The sequence below is a fragment of the Mus caroli genome, unplaced genomic scaffold, assembly GCF_978045245.1.
Source record: "Mus caroli unplaced genomic scaffold, Mus_caroli_1 scaffold_6, whole genome shotgun sequence".
Taxonomy (NCBI): Eukaryota; Metazoa; Chordata; class Mammalia; order Rodentia; family Muridae; genus Mus; species Mus caroli.
Window position 1 is genome coordinate 18904349 of NW_028227261.1, and position 21576 is coordinate 18925924.

The 21576-nt window shown below is 50.7% G+C and overlaps 1 protein-coding gene across 2 annotated transcripts; it reads left to right on the forward strand.

Moving 5' to 3' along the window:
• The first annotated feature begins 760 nt into the window (after nt 1-760).
• Nucleotides 761-21289, forward strand: Pla2g5 (phospholipase A2 group V). 2 transcript variants are annotated; one of them, XM_021160400.3, is made up of 5 exons: nt 761-977; nt 14298-14347; nt 15883-16027; nt 19103-19209; nt 19898-21289. In XM_021160400.3, exons 2-5 carry the CDS (start codon nt 14308-14310, stop codon nt 20017-20019), a joined length of 414 nt encoding a protein of 137 aa, XP_021016059.1. In that variant the 5' UTR covers nt 761-977; nt 14298-14307; the 3' UTR covers nt 20020-21289. The 2 variants fall into 2 exon arrangements, with proteins under 2 accessions (XP_021016059.1, XP_029331660.1); XM_029475800.2 differs by lacking the exon at nt 761-977 and adding an exon at nt 10696-10911.
• Nucleotides 21290-21576: the final 287 nt, after the last annotated feature.

A 21576-nucleotide genomic window follows, 5' to 3' on the forward strand; every position in this document is an offset into this window, starting at 1 on the left:
TTCCTTTCTTCCTCCCTCCCTCCCTCTCTACTTCCTTCATCTTTCCCTCTCCTTTCCTCCCTCCCTCCCTCCTTCCCTCACTCCCTCTCTTCCTTGTTGGAGTTCTGGCTGGGCGAGGGGTGTCTGTCAGCTCCCCCTCTGTTGCTCAACCTTAATTTCCAGACCCTTGGGCGATGTCTTTGGTGATGCACTGGCTCAGACCCAGTTTCCCCGGATTGAACTCTGGGTCCCCTAGGGTCCTCAGCTTTGCCTTGTGAATCTGACCCCGAGCCACCGCCCCCCACCCCCCACCCCTGCAGGCAAAGACTCACGGAGAAGCATTCCCTTGTAATTCAGAAAAAAACCTCGGGAAATCGAAACCCATGCTTCTCCGCCTCTGCTCTCCAAGCTCTGATCTAGCAACCCGCCCGAGACACTTGGCCTCCCCAGCGGCTTCAGCTGCACCCACTTCTCCTCCACCGTCCTGGGCCATCCCAACCACGGGCTCTGTGTTCATGCTCCTGGCGGGGACAACACTTTGGCACCTGGGTCCTCAGACAGTCAAGACACTTAGCCTCTCAGATAATTAAGAAGGTTCCAATGCAGGCCCCATGGGGGTTAGTCAGGGCTAAGGGATTATCGAAGGCTTCTGAAGTGGATAAGGCTGTGTGACCTGGATAACTTGCCTCTCTTCCCCTGCCCTCCCCACTGGAATGCGCTGGGTGGCTGCCCAGGGCCCTGCTGCAGAGGGGCCTGTGCTGTGCCAGCCTCTGCTTTTGCTGGACTTTGTGCCACCATGAAGGCTGCTGGGGGCTGAGCGGGATGCTTGCTAGCCAGAGTTCATTGAGTGCTCCCATGACCAGAGTCTATCCTCCTGTGTTGCAGCTTGTAGCTGATGCTTGTGCTGCCGGCCATAAACGCAGGGATCCAGACTCTGTCTACTGAGGCTGCTCCTAGGAACGGGCCCTGGGAACAGGAGCTGAGACCAGGCTACAAAGGTCAGTGACTATGAGGGAAGATCCCAAAATGGAGGGGCAGTGGGCTGGAGAGAATCTGGGCAGGTGGAGTCTGGAGAATCCAAGAGGGGTTTGGGGAGCAGTGGACACAGCTTCTGCCAGAGGAATCTTCTAGGGTCTCAGGATCCCTTATATGCCGTTTGTCAGACCAGGGCTAGGGTAGTTCCTGAGAGCAGTCATGTCTAAAGTAAGGGTACTCAGTATGGTCATTCCTAAAATGAACTAAGCCAGGACAGGGTTATAAATGGGGTGGATTGTGACTCCTGCTTACAGCCATCTGAAGGCTGGCCCAACTTTCTCATGTTTATGTACATGTTTGTGTGTGTGTGTGTGTGTGTGTGTATACATATACATATATATATATATACATATATATATATGTATATATACATACATATGTGTATATATACATATATATACATATACATACATATATATTTTTATATATATATATATATATATATATATATATATATATATATACATGTATGTACAGGCACACATCTGAAGGCTGGCTCAACTTTCTCATGTTTTATGTACATGTTTGTGTGTGTGTATGTATATATATATATGTATATATATATATACATATACATGTATGTACAGGCACACATGTGCATGCATGTGTATGCATGTGGAGGCCATTTTGCTTCTTCAACTCATTTTTTGAGGCAAGGGGCTCTCACTGAACCCAGAGCTCACGATTGAACACACTGGCCATCTACGTGCCTCCCCAGTGCTGGGATGGCAGCCACACACCCTGTACCTGAGATTTTGTTTTATTTACATGGGTTCTGGGGAGCAAGCTTAGGTCTATACCCTTGGCATGCTTGTATAGATGGATAAGCCACCTCCTCAACCCTGGATTTTTTTTTTTAAATCCAAACCACAAGTGGACATTCCCCTTTGGGGAAAAGGGGTGGGGGAAATCCCCTTTGGGCAAAGAGTTCATTCACATCTAATTAACCCCTCCCTCCCTAACTCCTGCATGCCAGCCACCTAGGGCACAAACCAAACAATCCAGAAAAGGGCGCCATGCCATTGCCGGGCTATACAAGGAGAGCTTTCTCCTCCCTCAAGTGCCCTTCCAGTGTCTTTTTCCATTCCCTGAACAGTCCTGTCTAGAAAGTATTTGGCCTTGACCAAGGTTCAGCTCAGAGCTGAAGTGCCCTGTGACCCTGAGGAGCCAGTTCTGATCTGCAAGGGACGATACCTCTAAGGGAGAAGTGACCAGCTCGCCACAGGCCTTCACTGTGGTGGGGATTTGAGTCAGGCAACACTCCAGACCAGAAGTGGATGCCCCACCCACTCAAGGGCAGGCTGTACTTATAGCCAGAGGAAAGGAAGTGGGGTGGGAAAGCCAGGGAGGGGCAGCCTGATTGGCTACAACTCACTGTGCTGTGAGCATCGGGTCAGAACAGTAGGGAGTTTGTCATGGCTCAAGTACTGGATCTTAAAAACAAAACAAACCAGCCAACCAAACCAAACCCCAAGCCTTCAGTCCAGATATTCCATAGGCAAGGACTTTGGACTTCTTGCATTGAGACTATCTTTTAATTTTTCCACTACCACACTACCATGGATTCATTGAACAGAATGGTGAATTTCATAATAACACACTAATTTATTTATTACCTTATTTATTTTTGTGGAGTGTGGAGACTTTCCCAAGCTACTGTGTGTGTGTGTGTGTGTGTGTGTGTGTGTGTGTGTGTGTGTAGATCTGAGGACAACATGTGGGAGTCAGTACTCTCCTTCCACCATGTGGATCATGAGGATTGAACTCAGGGCCTCAGGTTTGGTTGCAAGCACCTTCACCCACTGAGCCATCTTGCTGGCTCTCACTATGACATTCTTACAGATGTCACATACTCTGTACGTATTCACCACCCAGTAGCTGTTCTTGTCTCTCTTCCTTCCTCTCCTGGTTCTTTATCTGGTCTCAAACAGTCCCCCTTCCTGTTTCATGCAGTATAGATAGCTATAGATAAATACTGATTGATAGGTAGATGAATAAATAGATCCCACATACAATAGAAAATGTCCTATTTATCTTTGTGTTCTTGTCATTTTCACCCAACGTGGTAATTTCCAAGTTAGTCAACTTTGCAGACGATGCAATGTTCTTCTTTATGGCCGAATGTCTCGGCATTGTGCATATCTGCCGTTCTTCTGTTGGTGGGCCTCTAGCTGGGCCCCATTACTTGTTGGGTGAGCTACTATTCTTTGAGGATAGATTTTATTTATGTGTCAAGGTTTAGTCTACTGCTTACAGAGAAGACCTTGATCCAAATTTTATGGAGGTGGGCATTGGACAAAACCTTTGGTTTAACAACATGAGAGAATCTGGCCTATAGAGAAAAGGATGTGCCCCACTCTGGGCACAAAGCTCTCAAAACAACACACAGTGCTGGTCTAGGGATTTGGGTGGGGCGCGTATCACAGCATAAGCTAATGAGGTTCCAGGGCGTCTGGAGTCGGAGGCTTTGAAGTGAAGGCTGAGGCGGATTCTGTTTGGCTAAGGAAGACCTGGCTTGCTTGTTTGTCCAGCTTGTGGGTAGGCTCCTACCCCAGGGCCTTAGCACCTGTGCTTCCTGCCTGGAGTATTCTTTTTTTTTTTTTTTAACATTTATTTATTTATTTATTTAGTAATTACATGTAAGTACACTGTAGCTGTCTTCAGACCTCCAGAAGAGGGAGTCAGATCTCATTAAGGGTGGCTGTGAGCCACCATGTGGTTGCTGGGATTTGAACTACGGACCTTCGGAAGAGCAGTTGGGTGCTCTTACCCACTGAGCCATCTCACCAGCCCTGGAGTATTCTTAAGATAGCCCTGTGCCTGCCTCCCCACAGCTGTGTTTAGATACTCACTAAGTAGTTATTGAAGGACGAGGGTGCTGTACCTAGAAAGATACACCCCCAAATCTTTTCTTTCTCCTAGCATAAAATTTCTAGGGAAATTTCAATTTTGTGGGATCCATTGCTTCAGCAGTCTGATAGCCAAGGGGAAGGGTATGAATGCTTACACATTCCTCCCAGGCCGGCGACAATGGTGTACCTGAGCCTGTGATTAGGTGTGGCCTTGACAACTTGCTGTGACGACTAGCCATGCATATCTATCTGTAAGACAGGCTGCCAGGCCTGCACTGGCCTTCAAACCGAGTGGATCCAGTGTTCCCTCTGGACTCCAAGATTTTATCCAGGACAGTGAAGAAGACAGAAATGCCTTTGTTCTCTGAGACTCACGCTCTGGAGGGAGGGGTTCTCATCAATGTCACGACCAAGGAGGTGCGCAGTGTTTGAAAGAAAGAGAAAGCATGATGACCTTAGGTAGGTAGTCAGAGAAGGCAGCCTGGAAGAGGTGGCCTTTAAAGTAAGACCCGGAGGTTAATGAACCAAGAGCAGCGCGACTGCTGAGTGTTCTAGAGGGCAGGGTGTGAAGAAATCTGAGCGGAAAGTGCTGGAAGGTTCTAGAACAAACCAGATGCTGGCGGAACGGCAGACCTGGCGGGGCCTGATGCCCAGTCTGGCTCCCACTTCACGGATGCTGTCTTGTCACTCTGCCATGCCACTGAGCAGGAGTCTGACCTGAAGAAAAAGTAGGGGAGGGGTTTCCGGGTGCCGAGGGAATGAAGCATTGGTACATCTTGAGGCTGGAGAGATGGCTTGGGGGTTAAGAGCACTGGCTGCTCTTCTAGAGGACATGGATTTGATCCCCAGCACCCACATGGTGACTGACAACCATCTGTAACTCTAGTTCCAGGGGACTGGACACCTTCTTAATGGCCTGAAAGTGCTCTGTGCGTGCTATGTGTGCAGCCAGAGCACCCGTGCAATTAAAATAAATTAATAATGAAAATATTTGGATGCCGGGTGTGGTGGCACAAGCTAGTGCTCCCAACACTCAGGAGCCTCAAGCAGGAAAATTACTGTGAGTTCAGGGCCAGCCTGGGCCACAAAAGCAAAACCCAAAAATCAGAACAATAATGCATCCAAAGGACAGCAAACAAACAAAAACCAAAATACTGAATTTTTTTTGTTTGTTTTAAAATCATTCCCCTGCCCTCCCCCTTTATTTTGTTCAAGACACTGTCTCCTGTAGCCCAGGCTGGACTTCAACTTGAGGTCTGTTGGTTAATCAGCTTCAACTCCAGCTCCTCCTGCCTCCACCTCCTTAGTGCTGGGGTCCTAGGTACGCAGGACCACATCCCTTTGATGCAGTGCTGGGGATGGGGCTTTGGGTTGTTAGGCAACTGCCCTGCCACACCCTGCATCTTCGTTTTACAGTTTTACAGAGTAACATGGAGATATCGTAGTGGTTAGTTTGACAGAGCACCTTGTTTCTAACCCTTAAAGAGAAGCTTCCTTGGCTTGAAAGGGGAAGTAGGGTGTATCCCAGCTCCGTCCCTATGTTCCTTTTCCTGGTATTGCCTTTCCTGACAAAAGGCAGATAGAAAATGCCCTATAGGGACAAGAAAGTCTCCCATGACAGCTCATTCTTTCCCCAGGACCCATGAGATGTCCTGACCTAAAAGCTGAGGACCTGGTGTTGGTTCATCCATCTGAGCCCCCCTCCCCGCCTGCCCCAGGGTTCTCTGGGATCTTCTCGGCTCCCTTAGCCCGTCAGAGGTTTGGAGACAAGGGTTCCCTGATCCACCTTCACAAAGCCACTTCCTCTAATCTGTGTCCTGTGACTCAGATGCCCCTGCTCTTCCAGAAGCCTGTTCAGCCCAAGGCTGGGTCCTGGGTTCTTTCTGTCCTCCAGGCGTGGTCTGTGGTCTGCCGGAGTTCCTGTCAGGGAGGTTCTCCTGCCACAGTAGTCAAGGTGCCCCCTGCCGGTGATGTCATGGAAATTGGTTTGGAGGTGATGTCATACCTGTGAAGACTGAGCTGTGTCACCTCCCTCCCCTGTGCATTTCAACGCCAGAACAATCCACTGACTCGGACCACCTGGACGTTGATCAAACAAACTCAACTCCTTTGCCGATTTTCCTAGGTCGTCCCGGCTGCATATTAGGCCTGCCCTTCCCAAATCTCTTCCAGAATCCCAACTCACTATTAAAGACCTTCCCTTCTGTAATAAGTAAATGAAAGGGGGGAAAAGCCAGCATTTATCGACACCTTCGTGTGTGCCTAAACACTTGGTCATGTCAACTCAGAACAGGGAAAAAATGTCACTGGCCCCATGAAACCTGATGTGGAGATGTGAAACAGTCTGACTAACTTGTCTGAGGATACATGTCTTCTCAGATCTTTGTTCTGGAACCTTGTGCTGTCTCAGGGGATGATCCCCCATGGGAACAGCTGGCTGCAGAAGCCAGAAGGTGTTGAAGAAGTGTTTTTCTCCCTTACGGTTCGTTTCTAAACACCTGGCCTACTGCGGCTCTTCTCAGTTCCCTGAAGGTGCCTGCGAGTCTGGCCCAGGCTGTTCATTCTGCCTTGAGAACCCTTCAATTTGACTGCCCTCCAACCCACCCCCCACCCCCCGGCTCCTGCCCTTAGAAACAGGGTTTCACGTATTCCAGGCTAGCCTGCTACTTGATACGCAACTGCGTGTGGCCTCAAACTTTGGATCCTCTTGGGTCCGTCTCAGGCACTGGGAATGCAAGCACCATGCCTGATTTACACAGTGCCGGGACTGAACTCGGGGATTCGAGCATGCTAGGCAAGCTCTGCTAAGTCATCAACTCATCCTGTAGGTTTTAGCACAGGTGTCTCCTCTTCCTCCTGGGCAGGGTACCCCTTGCTCTGTCTGCTTACACAGTACTAACTGAGCAACTGCTGGATACTGAACTCAGAGCTCAGTGCTTGAACTGTAAGATGGTCTGAGAGAGAGAATCTTTGCTCTTCGAATTCCGAGATAGGTCACTAATTGCTTCCCCGCCAAGGTGCCAGACTCTCACTGTGAGTGAGGTTGGGCTCAGGACAGCCAGGATCTGTGAGGCTTGCCTAGATGTCTTAAGAGAGGTTGGAAATGTATAGAGTTTTGTTTAAGGTTTTGACCCTGGTCTATAGGCAGCTGACTACATGCTTTCTGTTTGTGCGCGTGCACACATGTGTGCACACGTGTGTTTTCATGTGTGGATGGGCCCATGTGGGCTTGTGGGTATAGAGAGCAGAGGAGCACTCTGGCTGTTGGTCCTGAAGCTCCATCCATCCTTTCTCTAATGAGACAGGCTCTCCCAGTGGTCTGGACATAGGATAGGCTGGTAGGCCAGCAAGCCCTGGGGACCTCCTGTCTCTGCCTCTCTAGTGCTTGGATGACAAGGACATACCATCATGTTCATTTTTAAGAAATGTGGGTTCCGGGACTCGAACTCACATCCTCACGAACTGCATTGCCAGCAGTATTGACTGAGCTTTCTCCCCATCTTGGTTACAGGTTTGAAAAAGCACCAAGTAGGGTAAGCCAGGCCTCTCGTAGGAGAACCCATGATGCATTTGCTCTCTGGAGCTTGCTGGGTCTAAAAGGAGCAGGCTGGATGCCCGGCCACTCCTGCTCTAAGAACGCAAGCGTTCACAGTACCCCTTGGCTGAAAGCAAACAAGCAAGGGTCCCGGGACAGTGGCTCGGGCAACTCCGGGATCATGAGCTCGTGCGGCAAAGAGGGCCTCAGCTTTGCAGTCCTCATTTGCCTATGAGGAAAGCACTGCGTGTTTGGGGGGACAGATCAGACTGATGGCCTTTCAGAAGCTGTGTGGCCTCCACAGGCTACCTGCCCCCCAGTTTTCATCTCCTTACTTACAGAGCGGAATCACCAGGCATCCCAGGACTCTGAGGGGTTTAAGAAGTCTGTGGATGCTGATGTAGCCTTGGACCTAGTGCGTGCTCAGAGAGTCCTGAACTTCCCCCTTCCTTCCTGGACCGCCATATGTAGGAAGCCCTCTGATAGGAAGCGCCCAAGAGGACAGATGTCTGAGGCGACATCCAGCATGTTACTGAGACTCTGCAGAAGGAGGAATCCTGGGAGACGTCCTGCAGGAGGAGGGCTCCGAGCAGAATTTTTCCCAGAGTTCTCTGGATGAACTCTTCTAGATGCCTCCCAGGGGCCATAAAACCCTAGTCCTAGGCTAGGGTTATTGTGAAAGCTTAGGTTCTGGGAACAGAGGTGGCCAGGCATCCTTGCCTCAACCTTGGCACCAGCCTGCTCCTCTCACACTCAGACAGCAAATAAGTTCCGAGATGTTTAACTCATCCCATGGGGATTTCCTGAGACCCTTTGTGACACGAGAAGCTGTTCTTGGAACTGAGAGTAGACTCGATGACACTGGAATTCTGCCTTCATGAGCCCAACCTAACTTGCCAGGCTTTCTTTGCCACAGCTGGAAACAGCTGCAGCTCCAGTAGAGTTGACCTATGAACCCTCCCATGGCCCACCCCTCAACACCTCCGCTAAGGTGAGCATAGGCCGATTCGAATCAGGGTGTGTGACTGGAAGCTGGGGTTCCCAGGTTGGTACTGTGCCTTCTTATTCCTATATTCTGTCCTGTTGTCATTAAGTCTGTCTTGCAGAGTCAAGACTCCTGCCAAACTCTGCCCAGCTCCCACACCCACCTAGGCACCTGCTCAGAACTAAGCAAATATCTGCAGGCTGACGGGCTCAGCCAGGGATGGGTGGAGAGGAGTATTCCTGAGGGCAGGTCAGGGTGTGTGTGTGTGTGTGTGTGTGTGTGTGTGTGTGTAGTTAGGGTCTGGAAAGGGGGCTGACGCGGTGGCGGGGGGTTGTGCTGGTAGAGGAAGAACCAGGAGTTGGAGGGAACACACTGAGGGACTCAGGGTGGACACCATGCACAGGTTGCCAGGCTTGCAGCACAGCTGAATTCAGGCCAGGAGGGGTGACAGGTGACACGGAGGTTTCTTCAGGGAAATGTGAATTTCAGAGGAAGCTTCCGAAGGCCACCGGAGGCAAAAAAAGGAAGGTGACACTCTTTTTGTTTTTTGTTTTTTTGAGACGGAGTTTCATGTATCCCAGGCTGGGATTACAGGCATGTGCCACCACACCCAGTTTATACCGGTGCTGGGAATCGAACCTAGAGTTTCCTACATGCCCGGCAGACACTCTGTTAGCTTAACCCGCATCCACAGCTGCTGGTCTCCCATGTAGGGCGGCAAGGTCAACAGGTGTTTGGGACAGAGGAGATCATTTGAGGGCTGGCAAGGGGCTTAGCAGGTAGACACTGCTTCCACGAGCTCTGTCTCCGAGCCCACCTGGGAGAGGCAGAGAAGCAACTCCTGTGAGTTGTCCTCTCGCCACTGCGTGTCACACAGCCACCTCCCCACCACCACCCTGCTGTCCCCAAGGAGAAGATGATTGGTCAAGAAGGGGAACTGAGACCACAGAATGGACAGTTCTGGGTGTTGTACCCATCACTTCAGATCACAGAGACTGTGACTTTACTAGCTGTCTCCTCAAGAGAAAGGAGCTCTGCCTTGTCCACCGCTGGATCCCCTTTCGTGTCTGGCACACAGTAGATAAGTATTTTGTATTGAGTTGAGTTCCCAGGGCAACATGGAAGAGCCTGTGGTTAGGTCCTAAGGAGAGAAGTAGGTATGAGGGTTTCTCACTGCTGCTGTTGCTGGGAGAGATGGGAGGGAGGAGGGATAGAAGGCCAGCAGGGCTGGGGAGCTAGCTCAGGCAGTACGGTGCTTTTCACACAAATATGGCTTTGATCCTCTGGGTTAGAAGAGAGCCAGGCCCAGTGGCATCCACTGATATCCTAGGTGTCTCTTGGCTTGATGGCCAGCCAGGTTACCTGCTGGGGGAACTCCAGAGCAAATCAGAAACCCACTCCAAAAAAAAAAAAAACCAAAGAGAGCAGTGCATGGGGCAGGGGTGGTGGCGGTAGGGGGATGGGAGACAGACACAGAGACAGAGAGAGACAGACAGACAGACAGAGAGGTGAAGAGGGACAGTAACTCATTCCAAGGCTTCCTTATAAAGCACAAGTGTGAGGATTCACAAGAGTGCACAATGTCCTACTTCTAGAACATTCCACCATTCATTTATATGCATAGTTCAGCCTTTACCATAGGTGTTAATACATGCATTGATTCATTAAGGCTCATGACAGTTCCTCCGGGCAGATGAACCACCTGAGATGATTTTTCCAGTTAGTGAGGTCGTCTAGATTTTGAACCCAGAATGTAGAATCTGTGACATTACCCACTGAGCCATACATCCTTCTGTGGGACATTATTTTATAGTTGTGTCTGGTACTCTCCACCTTACCGGAGTCACTGTGTTCAAGTTTCATATGAAGAAACAGAGAGGCACAGCTATTTGCCCAGAGTCACACAGCTACTAAATGGCTCCGGAGGGAAAAGCTGGGTATAGGGGTCCAGTAGTGAGTGAGTCGGATGTCAACAGGTGGTACCACATGCTAGGACTAGGGAGACATTTTGCAGTGTCCCCAGAGGGGGCTCTACAGGCTCCTGAGAAATTTGGGGTCAGCAAGTTAGAAAGGAGAGGAAGAAGGGCGCCATCTGTGCCCATGGCTGCCCTCGAGCTGAGGCCGAAGAAGACAGAACAAAATAGAAGTGGTTCTATGGGCTGGGAAACCACAAGGAACCAAGGGCTGGATCATTCCACAAAGGCCCACTGTGGGAGCGGAAGTGAGGCTGTGCCTGGGAGGGGATTTCAGGGCTCTGTCTCTGGATGGGGACTAGTCTCAGACCCACGTCAGCTCAAAGCAGCCACTTCCAGATATCTCCCCTGAGAGCGCCCCAGCTCTGAGGGCGGTATCAAGAATCTAGAGAAGGGGAAACCACAGGGGGTCTTGAAGTGGGCCTCCCTGGGTTCCCAGGAATCTTGGAGGCGGCCCACGCAGCTGCGTGGGAGGCGACAGGACTGGTTTAAAACCAAGCAGACCCAGCTGCCGCCTCTTCTCCGGAACTCAGGACAGAGACTAGCAATCAGGTGAGACTCTCATTACGGGGCTGCCCAATGGGGGCGGTTGGGGGCCCTGTCCCTCTGTCGGGAAGCAGCCAGCACAGTGGGCAGATATCTCAAAACTGAGTGGACCATTGGACTCTTTCCCAGGCAAGAGATGAGAATGGAGGTTCAAGGCCTGCGGGGCTCCCGTAGGTGGCCTTGAAGGACCCGTTCCTCACCCTCACGTTGATCTTGGCAGCTCCATCACTTCCACATCGCCCTCTATTCTCCCATCTTGTCCACATCGGCTCTCCTCACCTTTCATCATCTCATCGTAGCCCGGCTCCACTCTGAAATTATCTCGCAGTGTCCCTGTGCCCCTGTGGTCATCGGATAAAAACAGACAAGCCATTACCTTGTCTCAGGGCTGCCTTGGGGCTGCAGAGATGCTCTGGACTCCTGCACAGCTGTTTCCAGGCCCAGCCACTGCCGACACCTCCCCGGAATTTGTCTTATCTTTGCAAATCCTTTTATAAGAACTCCTGCAGTACTCACGCAGCAGCAGCCCAGCCCAGGGAGGTCTGGGTGAGGACAGTCCACAGGAGAAGAGGACTGGCAGTGGTTGGGGCTGTCACGGGTGTGATTCTGCAGGGAAAGAGAGCAGGATGGACTAACTAGGGAGATTCACCTCAGTAGCTCTAAGCTTCCCTTCAGAGGCCATTGGGCTAACATTGACCGGCCTGGCCTGAAAGGGTTTTAAGTATGTGGGTGCTGGGATTTTGAAGGTTTTGACTGGTCTGACTGGTCTGTAAAAAGCATACCCGCAGGAGAGCCAGGTCTTAGCTGGAGGAACTGGCTAGCCTACAGGGGGCACATTCTCTTCATCAAGACCCTTGAAATGTCAAAGCATTATGAAATAGAATATCCAGGCAGGGAATGTAGCTCAGTTGGCAGAGCGCTCGCCTCGCGTGCAGGAGGCTCTGGGGTCCACCCAGCACCTTACAAATTGGGCATGGTGGTGCATGCCCGCCATCTGGGCTCTTTCTTGAGGGGTGGAGGCAGGAGGATCACGAATTTGACTACATAGTTCAAGGTCAGTCTGGGCTCCATGACACCCTGTCTAAATGAAAAGGAAGGAAGAGAAAAAAGAAAGAAAGGAAGGAAGGAAAGATGAGAGGAAAAGAACAAAGAAGGAAAAAAGGCAAAAAGAAAACAGGAAGAGGAGTGGAGGTCGCCATAGAGAGATGGAGGAGAGTTCTCAGGACAGGATTCTCTAGCTTGGGCTAAACCTAAACCTTTGGGCAACTGTTTCACCTACATGGAGACTTGTTCTCCTCTCCTCTCCTCTCCTCTCCTCTCCTCTCCTCTCCTCTCCTCTCCTCTCCTCTCCTCTCCTCTCCTCTCCTCTCCTCTCCTCTCCTCTCCTCTCCTCTCCTCTCCTCTCCTCCCCTCCCCTCCCCTCCCCTCCCCTCCCCTCCCCTCCCCTCCCCTCCCCTCCCCTCCCCTCCCCTCCCCTCCCCTCCCCTCCCCTCCCCTCCCCTCCCCTCCCCTCCCCTCCCCTCCCCTCCCAAAAGTTGAATCTGGAGAGTCTGGAGTCAGGCAGACAGCCAGCCAGTCCCAGTGAACCTCCTGTCCGTGCCCCCACACCACTGGGGTTAGAGGCAGAGGCAAATACACACTCAGCTTGCTTTACGTGGCTGCTAGAAGGCAAACTCAGATTCTCAGGCTTGCACAGGGAGGGTTTTTAACTCACCAAATCTACCTCCCCAGCCCCTGGCCTGAGCCTGACAGTTCGTCAGTCTGTAAAATCAATAACTCTTATCCATTCATCTGACAGATCCCTCCATTGAAGGGGACATACAGTGGCTTGCCAGTGTGCACCCATCAAGGCCATGAGTGGTTTGGGAGTGACGTGGATGGTGTCTGGCATCCTGAAGATGTCCAGTGTGTAGTCTCTGGTGTCTCTGCTTCATAAAAGCAAACAGCGAGATTGAAGTGGAAAGTAACATCCAGGGCCATTTACCCTGGGTGCTTCGAGCCCTCAGAGCAGAGGTTGCATGGGGACAGAACCCTCAGGAATGTCCTTGGAACTCAGAGGTGCTCCTGGGACAAAGGCCAGCTCAGTAGCCAGGAGTCCCTGATGTCTGAAATGCTGTGTTTGCAGGGCCAGGTCTTTGAGGATACCAGGGACCTGGGTGGAGAGCATGGCACAGGGACCCGTCCACTCAAGGACCTGAAGTCAGTGTGGCACCAGGGAGGAAGTCCTGGTTAACCACAGGCCAGCCAAGCAGCTGTGGATACGCAGGGAGTGGGGGGATCCTGGGAGGGCGGGGAAAGCAGGCAGCTACCAGCAGAGGGACCTCATAGAGACCACATTGGAAACCTCGCATTTCCTCTGCGTATGGCTACAGCTGTTTCCAGGCTTCCAGCCAGGAGTCGTGTTTTTGCTAAAGACAGACACTAAGATGGAAGCCTTGGAAGATGAACTTCATGAAAGACAGAACTCCAGGATCGGGAGAATTTTCCCCTCTAGGAGGGGTGGCATGGTTCAGTGAGGGGATCAAAGTCCTGGGTTCACATCTGGCTGAGTGACCTCTGGCATAGTCCTGGCAGTCCCTTGGCAAATGGGGACAGTGACAGTAGGACTGTTGAAAGACCTGCAGTGTGCCTAGAGACCACAAAACCCCCAGTGGCCACGACTCACTACAGGGGCTAGACTCCATTCTGGGGCACTCATTCTGGTTGGTCAGTGCAGGAATAGTGGGGAGACCAACAGGTAAAGCTCTCAGCTAACCATCAGGGAACCCAGAGACACCAGTCCCATGAACTACAGGAACAAAATGCAAGCTCCAGCTCCCTTCACCCTCAGTGCCCACCACTGTTATGGCCTCTGAAGGCTGTGTCCTGGCTCCCCCCAACCCCCTCCCCCCGCCATTTACATCTTTAGTGTGTGGTGTGTATGTGTATGGGCATGCACCTGGAGATCAGAGGACAACTTGTGGAGATCCGTTCTCTCCTTCTACCATGTAGGTCCCAGGCCATCGGGCTTAGAGGCTGGCACCTTCACCCACTGAGCCATCTCACCAGCAGCCTTCCATGTTGATTCTTAGCTTTGTCTAGGGCCTGTCAAGTCCCATCCTTAATCTTGTGTTAACAATATCCATGTATATGTCTACCGAGGGGACAGAAGTGAGGGCGTTTGTCACTGCCACTCTTGGTGGAGACTATCATGACTTTCTGTCTCCAGGGAATTCCACGGATCAAGCCCTGAGGCTTTGCCTCATGTCCTCGTCCTGTCTTTTCCAGCTGGAGCAGTTGGATTACACAATGAGGGAGGGAACAGACAGACCTAGTTTGGAGCCGGGTGGAGTCCTAACAGGCCTTGGCAGTGACAACTTAAGAGATGCCATGGGATGTCTTTTGTTTTTCAGAACCCAAGAGATGAAGGGTCTCCTCACACTGGCTTGGTTCCTGGCTTGCAGTGAGTACTGGCTCTATGGCCTCTAAATAGGACCCTCCCCCCTCCCCCAACCTTGGGAGTGACCGGGAAGTGGAAAAGAAGGCGATCATTATTAGCCTTTGAGGTGAGGAGATCTGGGTCTCCTGCTCAGCTCTACCCTCATGGTGCAGGTAGAGATATCGGCAAAGGCCTTGGCCTCCCCGGGGTCCTTGCTTTTGCGTTGGTGGACACGGTGCTGTGTCATGGTTGGAACACTGTAGGCCATGGAGTGAAGGCTGTGAATACGAAGATAGCTTGCGAATGTAGGAGGCAGATATTTCCCTGATGTGTAAGAATAGAATAAGGACAATCAGTGGGAACAAAGTGGAACACAAAACCCTTAGGAAATATCCCAGCTCCGGGCTGGGCGCAGCTCAGTAGTGGATGATGATGCATTAGGTTTAAGGAAGGAAGGGGGAGATGGATGGAGAGATGGACAGACAGACAGACAGAGACAGACTCCAATAGATGATGCCAGAGTCATCTTCTGTTCAGCACTGAATATCACCCCATCCGAGAGGTGTCTGAAATGTCTTTGGGTTGCCACTGGAGAAGGCTGTGGACGTGGGTTTAAGCCAAGAAAGTATTCATTAGCTGGCTGGTTGCTCTCAGTGTAGCCCCGAGCCTTACTCAGGGCGAGCTTTTAACACAAAACCTGTATTCCGGGTTGTCATGCTTCTGTTAACAAGAACAATTAGCCAGAAGTAGAACTACCGAAGCCAAAAGGCAAGGTTAGTACAGTGAGAGACTTTCCCAGAATTATGGACTTTGATGGATTAGGTCATTGTTTTCATTTTGGCTGGCGGTGCTGTCTACACGCCTGTTTTACAGCTTCAATGGTGCGTCCATCATGGAGTCAGTTGTGCTAAGGTCTGGGGGCCTGTTACAGAACATCTAGCTTTAGGCTTCACTGACGCCCCCTAGCCTCTCATACAAGCCCCATGGTGAGCTACTCCACCCTTTGATGTCTTGCTGTCTGTCTGGAGAGCTAGGAGAAACTTGAGACCTGAAGCAGAGAAAAGGCCCCTGGCTCCTTGCATCAAAAGTCCTAGGCGAGCTATTTCCTTTTAGATTTCCAGTTTCCCAATTTGTGGTATGAGTGAGCTAGCTTCAAGCTATGGCCTACACTGCTTCTAAATTTAATAAAAAAAAAAAAGGTTTTGTAGATAGCAGCTCACGTAGACCAGGCTAGCCTTGACTTTGCGTAGCTGAGGATGACCACAAACTTCTTAACCTCCTACTTCTACTTCCTGAGTGTAAGGATGCTACACATTCAGTTTACACGATGCCTGTAGTCGAAGACAGGGCTTCAGTCACTCTAGGCGAGTCTTCTGTCAGCTGTGCCACATCCCTCGGCTCCCAAGTGCAAACCCTTCTGTTCCAGGCTGCATGCTGTCATCTGCCCGGCCCTCCTCCCATTAACCGGGATAATAAGAGAGGGATGGGAGGGTGGCGGGGAGCAAGCAGATCTGCAGCAAGGTGCCTGGTGTCACCTGCAGGCTTGGGCTGTTTTCCAGGTGTGCCTGCAGTCCCAGGGGGCTTGCTAGAACTCAAGTCCATGATTGAGAAGGTGACTGGGAAGAATGCCTTTAAGAACTATGGCTTCTACGGCTGCTACTGTGGCTGGGGCGGCCGCGGGACCCCCAAGGATGGCACTGATTGGTGAGCTGACATCATCACCACACTTAATGTTCTGGGCTCTACCCTCATCACCTCCCCTGACTCCATGTCTATTCTAAAAGACGAGAGTTACAGCTGAGGCTCAGGACCAGAGAGATAGCCCAGTGGTTAGAGTGCACACCACTCCCGCTAGGCGACCTAAGTTCCTTTCTCAGCACCCATGTTGGTCAGCTCACAACCACCTGTAACTGCAGCTCCAGGGGACCTGATGCCTCAGGCCTCCTTGGGCACCAGCGCTCACATGTGCATGCACTTGCACACGTACGCACACACAATTAAAACTACAATAAATTTTTATTTAACCCTTTTTGGAGAAAGGGTCTGACTGTGTAGTTTTGGCTATCCTGGAACTCACTATGTAGATCAGGCTGGCCTTACACTCAAAGAGATTCATCTGCCTCTGCCTCCGAGTGCTGAGACTAAAGGTGTGTGCCACTCTGCCTGGCTTCTAAAAGAAATCTTTAAAATAAGTAAAACCAAGGCTTTTGGGATGTAAGCAGCTTTTAAAGGAGCGACACATGACTCTCAGGAGACCCTAGATCTCAGTGGCCTAATGTGTCACTTGCTTTAGTGAAATATAACAAATGATCCTTCCGTGTTGGCTTAATGCAACCATGACTGTTTACTTTGCTCATGTGCCTGCTGCCTGGGAGGCCATGGCAGAATGACTCCCAACTGCTCAGTGTCCTTTTGCAAATTCATCCAGTGGTGAAGCCAGTTATCAACTCTCATGATCTAATCTCTGGAAAAGCCCTCAGAGACACATCCAAGAATGGGATTCTATAATTTCCTAGGCCGCTATTAATCCAGTCAAGTTGATGGTCAAGGTCAGTACCACATTGTGCCTACCACTATGTCTAGATACTGTGTCTCAGCTTTCAGAGAGCAAGAGGGGATCTGGACTTTTGCTAGAGCAGTGTAGCCATTCTAGTAGACTGTGCGAGATGGGACATGTTGTTCCTTGGAAGGCTCAGTGTACAGGGTTAACAGTTTCATGCTGGCAGGAGCCATGATGGAGGGCATCAGATGACATTAGGGAGCTGGGGCCACAGTGAAGCTCGACTCTATGGAGAAACAAGGGGAGGGCTTAGAATGACCTATGCAGAAATGGATTGTAGTTGAACACATCGTTATAAACTCCTATTTAGCTTAGTCTGTGATTATAGAAATTTATAGATATGGGGCCGGAGTAATGACTTGGTCAGCAAGGTCTTGCTGTACAAGCATGAGGACCTGAGGTTCGGATGCTGTTAAGAGAGGTGGTGGAGACAGGCGCATCCCTGAATCTCGATGGACAGCCACATTGGCTGAATCAGAGAGTCTCAGGTTCCAGTGAGAGACCATATCTCAGAGAGTAAGGTAGAGAGTGGCTGATGGAGACACGTGACATTGACCCCTGACCTTCACGGGTGTGCAGGGCCACTGCTGACATCATTCCTGGCCTCAGCAGCTCTCCTTAGTCATAGAGGGAGATTCTACAGCCCCTTTCTTGGATCGTTAACTCTAAAGCCAGAATCACGTGGCCGAGGCTGCCAAGTTCGGCTGCTTCCTTGGAGCCAGAGCCTGGCCCCCTCATTCAAATATATTTTCACCAGCTTTCTCTTTTTGATTGTTTCCTTCACTGCCTAAGCCTGGAGGTCCTGGATCTCTTCTGTAGACCAGGCTGGCCTTGAACTCAGAGATTCGCTGGCCTCTGCCTCCCCAGTGCTGGGATTAAAGGGGTGCACTACAGTTACTTGGCCCTAAACTGTTCCTGAATTCCTTTCACAAGCTGGGTGGGACTGTGCCTTGAGGACACCTTTCCCCATATTCCACCGTGCTTCAGGCTTTTCTTTAATCTGTGTATCCCCTTGAAACCCAGGATTTAGTACCATTCCACTTCCTGGTGCCTCTTTCATCCTCCAACTGTACATTTGATCAGCTTGCCCCTCTTCATTACAGATCTGCATAAGATCAGTGTTCTATTGCTGTGAAGGGACACCATGACCACAGCGACTCTTATAAAGGAAAACATTCAATTGGGGGGGTGGCTTACAGTTGAGAGGTTTAATCTGTTATCCTCACGGCAGGAAGCATGGCTGCCTGCAGGCAGGTATGGTGCTGGAGAGGTAGCTAAGAATTCGACATCCAGATCTACAGGCAGCAGGAAGGGGATGTCACACTAGACCTGGCTTGAGCATCTGAGACTTCGAAGTCCACCCTCAGTGACACACTTCCTCCAGGACCACATCTACTCCAACAAGAACACACCTCCTTATAGTGCCATTCGCCATGAGCCTCGGGGGTGGGGGGTGGGGGGTGGGGGGGGAGGGCATTTTCATCAAACCACCACACCACCAGTGTTTAGCCGTCTGTGAACTTCTGACCAGTGGCAGTTCTAGTGGGTGAGAGGAGCTAACTTGCCAGACACCATCGCTGCTGGGTCACACCCACTTGCCACAGGTTCTACCAAAGGGATGTGGCTGTAGTTTCATACCTGCTAGGGATTTCAGCCTAAAAAGCATTCAGACTCTCCAAAGAATAGCTATTGATTTGGGAACAGTGGTGCATTGCAGTAAGATTATGAATGCTGAAACCCATTTGAGGAGGGTGAGCTAAGGGGAAGTTTAAATTAGCAGGAAAGCACAACACCTTTACGTAAGCCGCTTAGATACCAAGCTCATTGGTTGTGGAAACCAGAGGCAAGAGCTGCCATCTGTTTATTGGTGGAGATTCTGTTGCTAAGCAAGCCTTATATGTAGAGCATCTTGCCTGAGCTGTCGCAGTCTTAGAGAAAGTCAAACTTTGTCCCAGGTATCTGTGCTTGCAGGCAAGGCATGGGAAGCTTGGAGTGTATACGGGATGAGAGAGAACTTCTTATCAGGGTGAGAGGTTAAAAAAAAAAAAACTTCAGAGAGAATTTAGCTTTAACATCCAAGCACAGTGTCCCCCAAGGTACCGTTGGCTCTAATTTTGTTTAGATTTGGCTGGAACTCTCTCACTTTGGACTCTCCCACAGGTGTGGGGGAGTCAGGAGGGTGGCTCTCGACTCAGCATCCCCATCTCTCACCTCGACAGGTGCTGTCAGATGCACGACCGTTGTTATGGGAAACTGGAGGAAAAAGACTGTGCCATTCGGACCCAGTCCTATGACTACAGATTCACAAATGGCCTAGTCATCTGCGGTAAGGGTGGCTTCTTATTCAGCCTGGGAGTTCTGCCCGAGAGGTGGACCTGCCTATATCTTGTGAAGCAGAGTGAGGCTGAGGGACACAGGGCTGTGACAACCTCTTTAGACTTCCAGGAAAGGGAAGTCCCAGTCGAGACTCAGTATTCTCCAGTACTGTGGGCTTATAGACTTCCTCTCCCTGGAGAGAGTAGGTTTCATCTTCCTTACTTCACAAGTGTAATGGAAGCTCAAAGGCTGGCCAGTGTGCAACAGGATCCCTGCCCAGGCCCCTGAATCCAAAGCCAGTTGCATCCAGGTGCATCTCTATTGAATGCCTCCCACAGAAATTGGTTCCACCCTCAAGCTAGGCACTCTACCCAAATGGGGTGTGTCTACGGCACCAGGCTGGGGACTCCCTGAATAGAAATTTCAGTCATGATCAAGAAGAGCTGGGCATCTAGTTCTGCGGCGGGTCTCCTCCCTCGGATTACACATCTCAGTTCAGGACCTGAGGCTCTTCCATCGGATTATGTATGGCCCCGATTCAGAGTCCTCCTCCACACACTATGAGGTCCCTCAGAGCAGGACCCAGACGGGGAGTCTATGCAGACTAGAGGCCATCCTCTGATATGACATTGAACAAGTCAGCATTGGTGGGTCCAGTCTTCCTAGGCTCATTTTGTCCTCGGCATCCCTTTTTGCAGAACACGACTCCTTCTGTCCAATGAGGCTCTGTGCCTGTGACCGGAAGCTGGTCTACTGCCTGCGGAGAAACCTCTGGACTTACAACCCTCTTTACCAGTATTACCCCAACTTCCTCTGCTAATGTCCTCTGTGCGCTCTGCCCTGGGGGCACCTCCCATGGTGGCAGTCTCCCTCTGCTGTATTCCTGATGCATCCCGCCTCCCCCACAAGGTCTTGGATCTGCCTTCCTCTGTGCACCAGTGGACTGGACAGAGCCCCCCAGGGCTACACTCTTCCCTCCAGAGTCCGAGGAAGGGACTTTGTTCTAGAGTTGGCAGACTCTCAGGATGGCTGAGCCTGCACTTGCTAAGTTGGCTCTGGGCCCTGAAGCTCCCCCGGGCTCAGGCCAGCCAGTGTTGACTTTTCTTTCAATTTCTGGAACCCAACTGTCATTAGCACCCTCCAGAGACCTTTTACTGGAGGAGAAGCCAAATTAACTCTATAAATCTGCTATGTAGATATTAAATAAAACCCATTCTCAAGGCTAGAAAAGCACCATCCCAGCGCTTCCTGTGACGGGGGCTGGGATGGGATTGCTCACGCTTTCCAACCCCCGAGGCATCTGTATGCTCTCAGGGATGGAGGTCAGGAAACAGGTGGGAGCCTTGATGCCTTGATGCCTTTCACGGTTTGTCTTGAGTTCATTTTCTTCAACCTTAGGCTCCTTCAAGCCAGACCTGGGGCTTATGCTTCTTCTGGAGGAAGATGAGATACAGCCCTACGCCACCTTGAGCTCCTTGCTAGAGAGGACAATAGTCAGCTCCCAGCCCTGGCTTCTGGCAGCTGTGTGGTCTTTTAAACCTTTGTATAGTCTCTCTGGCTCTCCTCAAAATATAAAACAAGACTCCTTCCAGGAGTATACTGGTCCATACCCCTAATCCCAGTACCTGGAAGGTGGAGGCAAGAGAATCGGGAGTTCAAGGCCAGCCTCTGCTCCCTAGCAGGGATAGTAGCCTATACTATGTGAGACTGTGTTTCAGAAAGGACCCTGGTACAGATACAGGGATCCTGGGGTTCGGAGATGTCACTTAGTGTGAAAAATGGTTTAAATAAGATTGGGGGGGGGGCGGAGAGATACATCAATGGCGGAATGACTGTCTATTTTTCACCGAGTTAAGGGCTCTGAAAATCTCAACTCATCTATCGCTTTATAAAAGACAGAACTTTCTCATAGCAACAAGACAGGAGGAAGAGGTGTATTCAACAGTAAAGCAGTGTCCTTCCGGAGGAAGGGTCTAGGCTTCTTCATATGCAGCTCCAGAATGTGCACGGGACACATGCGTTCTATATTTAGAGACCTTTAGTGTTCAAACATTTTCTAAATAAAGCTAATTATGTGAGACTACCCTGAATTCACATGTTTTGGTGGATGCTAGTGACTATATTTAAACAATACTGGAGTGGGGCTCACATGCTGGTTTCACTCATGAAAATTTCAAAATCGGGGTGGGGGGTGGTGTGCTGGGGAGATGGCTCTGTTGGCTCACTTCAAGCAAGCATAAGGACCTCAAATGGATCACCAGGAAAAAAAAAACCCAAAACAGCTGGCCATGGTGGTATGCGCTTGTAATCTCGGCAGGAGGGAGGTGAGCCAGGCGGATTCCTGGTCTCAATAGCCAGTCAGGCTTACCGAGTTAGT

What these genes read in the sequence shown, in the direction of transcription:
- Pla2g5 (XM_021160400.3), top strand. Translation starts at nt 14,308, where the DNA reads ATGAAGGGTCTCCTCACACTGGCTTGGTTCCTGGCTTGCA. An exon ending in GGCTTGGTTCCTGGCTTGCA is followed by an intron (nt 14,348 to 15,882) that starts GTGAGTACTGGC and finishes GCTGTTTTCCAG; the next exon opens with GTGTGCCTGCAGTCCCAGGG. An exon ending in CCCAAGGATGGCACTGATTG is followed by an intron (nt 16,028 to 19,102) that starts GTGAGCTGACAT and finishes TCACCTCGACAG; the next exon opens with GTGCTGTCAGATGCACGACC.